At 43.3% G+C, this 5,055-nt stretch overlaps 1 protein-coding gene across 1 annotated transcript in view; it reads right to left on the reverse strand.

The window, feature by feature from the left end:
- The window catches only part of LOC109937886 (zinc finger protein 148-like), a 38,047-nt gene extending 34,786 nt beyond the window's left edge, over positions 1 to 3,261 (reverse strand). The window contains exons 1-2 of the mRNA XM_048618840.1: positions 3,122 to 3,261; positions 2,637 to 2,978 (exon numbers count right to left, since the gene is read on the reverse strand). Coding sequence (XP_048474797.1) covers positions 2,637 to 2,978; positions 3,122 to 3,157 — 378 coding nt within the window. The 5' untranslated portion in view covers positions 3,158 to 3,261. The remainder of the gene's footprint in view (positions 1 to 2,636; positions 2,979 to 3,121) is intronic.
- Positions 3,262 to 5,055: the final 1,794 nt, after the last annotated feature.

A 5,055-nucleotide genomic window follows, 5' to 3' on the forward strand; every position in this document is an offset into this window, starting at 1 on the left:
CTCATAATTTTATCAGCTTCTATCAGATCTCCTCCTCAGCCTCTGCCGCTCCAGCGAAAACAACTCTAGTTTGCCCAGCCTCTCCTTATAGCTCATGCGCTCTAATCCAGGCAGCATCCTGGTAAACTTCTTCTGTACCCTCTCCAAAGCCTCCACATCCTTTCTGTAATGTAGCGACCAGAACTGAATGCAATACTCTTAAGTGTGGCCTAACCAAAGTTTATAAAGCTGTAACATCACTTTCCAACTCTTGTACTCAATGCCCCGACCAATAAAGGCACACCTATGAGGTTTGCTTTGTTCACGTAGTTTAAGAGTCTAGTTTGAAAACTTAACTGATAAGGCATTTTGCATGATGATAAATCTATTACTTTTAAAGATTATTACATCAATTATATTGCCCCAAAGCCATCATTCCCTTCTGTATGGTATTAAAAATCTTGCCTACCTACATACTTTACTTCCTAGGCTCCATGACTTTGAGCCATGCTACATTTAATGTTTAAAATGTGTCTATGTAAACATTCGTAAGGTAGAGTCTGCCAGCCCTAAAATAGGAACATGTTGCCCTTTGTGATAAGCAAACTGCACATTGACATTCACAATTTTATCATTTATGCAACCAATCAAATCACTTAAAATGTTTTACAGAAAAAGAAAAATCAACTGCCATTTGGCTAACTAAGTTTAAATTAAAATCTTTTGAGATTTTCCAGCATAGTTTGAAAATGGGATATGTTAGTTACACAGTTAGATTAGAAAGGGGAGGGCTATTCTCCTCAGCGAACGAGGGGACATTTGATAAATGGATAAGGCACTGGTCTCCTAAGCCAGGGATTGTGGGCTCGTGTCCCATCTGGGGTGAAAGTATGTTCGGGGCAGCACAGCAGCTCAGTGGCTAGCACTGCGGCCTCACAGCACCAGGGACCCGGGTTCGATTTCACCCCTCGGGTGACTGTGTGTGGAGTTTGCACATTCTCCCCACGTCTGCGTGGGTTTCCTCTGGGTGCTCCGATTTCCTCCCACAGTCCAAAGATGTGCAGGCTAGGTGGATTGGCCATGCTAAATTGCCCGTAGTGTTCAGGGATGTGTAGATTAGGGATTGTGGGTCTGGGTGGGCTCCTCTGTGGGTCGGTGTGGACTTGTTGGGCTGAAAGGCCTGTTTCCACACTGTAGGGATTCTATGATCTTCTATGAAATGTGTACAAGATCATGACATGCTAAGGTAAGGTAGAAAAAATCTCTCCTATTAGCTGATGGTGCAGTGACCTGGGTAACACAGATTTAAGATCATTATTACAGAGACCAATTTTTTTAATTCCAGACCTATAAATTAATTGAATTTAAAATTCTCCTTACTACCATGGAGAGATTTGAACTCATCCCCAGAGCATCAGCCGAGCTGCCTGGATTACTAGTCCAGTAACATTACTGCTAATGCTACCATCTATCCAATCAGTCCAAGTCTGAATGCTTTCCAGGTGTTGCGGGCACAGACTGCATCAGTACGAGGAACCAGAAATGGAACTACACATTATGCAGGCATCAATAACATTCCCACTACTGACCTATCAATTTAGGGAAGACGATCATGAATGTAAGAGGAAGAGACTGGACAATGAAAGGGGGCAAAATAGGGTCAAGATAGGAAGAAAAAGTTCAGCGGGGCAGGAACAAACTAAAACAATGGGTCTGCCAGGACAGTCCTGTTTGTGGATTTTGGGAAGGAGGGAGATGCAGGCTCGGCAGGGTTGGCAGACTGAGAGATAGAAAGCTGTGGAGGGGAGATCGCCATCAGGGATGAGGTCCATGACAGTCCTGGAAACAACAGCTTGGTGTTCAGCAATGGGGTCATGACCCAGGACGAGATAGGAGGAAGTGTCTGAGAGTTGGCACTCAGCCTCTGCCAGATAGAGGCCTGCACACCAAAAGACGATCGCATCCTCCCTTATCAGCAGGTTTCATAGCAAGATAGGGGTTGGACCTGAGAGAACAGAGCGCAGCAAGCTCATAGGGAGACAGGTTCAAGTGAGTGAGGGGAGCACAGAAACTAAGGCAGCCAATGTCACATCAGCAGTTCTTAAAGAAGAGATAAAATGCCAGTAAACAGCCAGAGGGAGGGGTCAGGTGGAGCAGGAGTATTGAGACAGGTGAAAGGCTCTATATGGGGGGGGGGAATAGGATTCTTGTCCAAAGAAACAAGCATGGAAGCAAAGATAACGGAAGAGGAGGTTGTGACAGTATCTACCCTATAGAATCTTTTAACATTTTAAACATCAGATCATCTTTCAATATTCTATACTCAAGAGAATACAATCCAGGTTTATGAAATCTGTCTTCACAATTTAACTCTGTTAAATCCAGTACCATTTTGGTAAATGTGTGCTACAACCCCTCCAAGACCAATAGATCCATCCTCAAGGGTGCTGAACTGAACCTAGTATTCCAAACGGGGTCTGATCAAGGCACTATACAACTCAAGCATAACTTCCTCCTTCTTGTATTCTTGCGTTCAAGATAAAGGTCAGCACTCCATTGGCCTTTTTGACAGGCTCACAAACCAATCGACTAGCTTTTCATGTTTGCATACTTGGGACTCCCAATGCTCTTTAGAGCTTTTGAGAAAAGGTACTTACTTGGGTTGCACAGGGTAAACTCTGTGTCACAGTAACAGCAGCATGACTGTCTGGTCCATCTGCATTTCTCAAGGTGGTCTGAGTCATTGGGTCACTGCCAGTTATCATTCCTTGATGGCTAATTGCTCCGCTCTGCAGGAGGCGGTGAGAACCCACCATCTCGTGACTTACAGAGCTATCCTGCAAGATTCCAACTTCACTGGTGTTGTCTTGTAACATGGCATTGTCAACAAGAGATGCCTGTTGAGGAGCTCTCCCATATTCGAGGAGGGGCTGTTGTCCTCCTACTGGGACACTGGGAAGATCGGAAATTCCATCCACCCTGCTCATCTGGCCAAAATACTGCAAAAGAAGTACAATCGTTAGAGATCACTTTGGGAAGAAACTAAAACGAGCATAGAGAGTGTTAAGTGGTCAAGTGAAGGACCAGTTCAACCGACAGCAAGATGAATGCAGAGAAATACAGCAAAATGTAAAGCACTTACTGTCTGTTCTTCACGTCTGGTACTGAAACAGCACATGGACTGCAGCAGTTCAAGGCAGCAGCTCAACACCACCTTCTCGAGGGCAACTAGAGATGGGTAACAAATGCTGGCCTAGCCAGCAATGCCCACATCCTATGATTTTTATTAAAACCGTACACAGCTCTCTTTGAATTTTTTCCCTGTAAGAGATGGAGGCATGCTCGGATATGGTTTTATAGTTGACAGCATCCTTGCTTCCTCACCAAAGTCATACTGTGTTCTTTAGCTACGGGGTCGCAGGCAAGGTGTGTCTGTGTCTGTTTGTGTGTCTGCGTCTGCCTGCATGTGTGTTAGTGCTAGTGAGAGAGCGAAAGCAGGGAGAGCTAGGAATCCTCCAGTGAGCAACTCACCTCTTGACTCCTGAAGGTTTGTCCAGCAGTCAAGACAGAATCCAAGGAGAAAGAATGCCACAGACCCAGAATTAAAGGCAGGGAGTCAGTAGAGACAGACAGCAAGCCTAAGGGAGTCAGCAGGAGACAGAAAAAGCACTGAAAATTAAAAAGACTGATGAGAGAGCACTGTAAGAACCTAGCAGTTTAAGAACATGCAGGCAGAGGGGCAATGGGCGACTACTATGCTATGCAGGAATCCCCCAAGTGCACCTCATTCTCCAACCAGTATGCAGCTCTAAATGACACTGCAGAACGGTTTGTGGTGCTGCTTGGAGGTAGATATGGACATAAGTCACAAAAAAATTCGTGTTCACTGTCTCCACTTTGTAAGCACTTTAAATTAATAACAATGCAAATTTGGAAACCACATCACAAAAATCAACATTCCTGTCTTGAAAGAGTGAGAAAATATGATTGAGAAGCATACAGAAATCACACAAAAATCTACAGTGATGATATAATTGATAGCAAATTTTATTACCAATCACAACTGATGCATTTGACAGTTTTGCAAAAGTTAGGCAATGATATCTGCACTACAAAACAATCAGAAAGCGAACTATTGCTGTTGCTGGAAATCTGAAATAAAAGCAGAAAATGCTGGAAACAAGCAGCATCTGTAAAGACAGAAAGAGAGGTAATGTCTGAGGTCCAGCCTTTTCTGTTCCTATTGCTCCCGAGAAATGGCTTGCTGTAGGTATGTTGTCATCGATGCCAAAGGATCAATTCCGTTCTCAGATTGTAGCTGGACAACATTCTCACCAGTGTTCAATAATTTCACTGGAACAAGAGAAGCAAAGGCTGAAAAGGCAAATGAAAGTTTAGATTTGGTGCTGATTATTGCACCAGATTTGCAGTCATCCTAAATGTGATTGAATATGGCCTGCATTGCTACATTCCTACAAAAATGCAAAAAGTGACACAGCCAAAAAGCTAGAAAAAAGAAATTCAGAACTGTGAATGCAAGACATGTAATTTTATAATATTTCATCTGGAATTATTTTAATATATGCATGGTTATATTCATATTCCTCTCACCATCTGACTTAGCCATACTGTGGGCCTGCTTTAATCCCATGTGCTTATGTCACTCACTCCACACACTGAGGAGTTGGGAATTCTCAAGCTTACGCTGGTCAGGTTAATCAAAAAATTAAAAAATGATATTTTGGGTGAATCATTAATAACATCTATCACATTCATGTACATTCTCTTTCTTTCTGATGCTTTGACTCCTCATTCCCTGTCTGCACTTCATTTCTTGACTTTTTAAGAACTTAACTTTTCATTTTTGTTTGGCTGAAGCAGAATCTGAGCAGACAGGAGTGAAGTCATCACTAAAAGGTTCAACTGCTTTGCTCAAACATGTCCAAAACCAAGGGAATACCTGCAAGGCCTTCCTGGCAAGAAAGACAAGAACATTGTGGAGACACACAACCGGAAGAGACAAAGAGAGAGGTTGATACAATGCGAGACCACAATGGCAGGTATTCCGCTCCTCAC

The sequence above is a fragment of the Rhincodon typus genome, chromosome 41, assembly GCF_021869965.1.
Source record: "Rhincodon typus isolate 14 chromosome 41, sRhiTyp1.1, whole genome shotgun sequence".
Taxonomy (NCBI): domain Eukaryota; kingdom Metazoa; phylum Chordata; class Chondrichthyes; order Orectolobiformes; family Rhincodontidae; genus Rhincodon; species Rhincodon typus.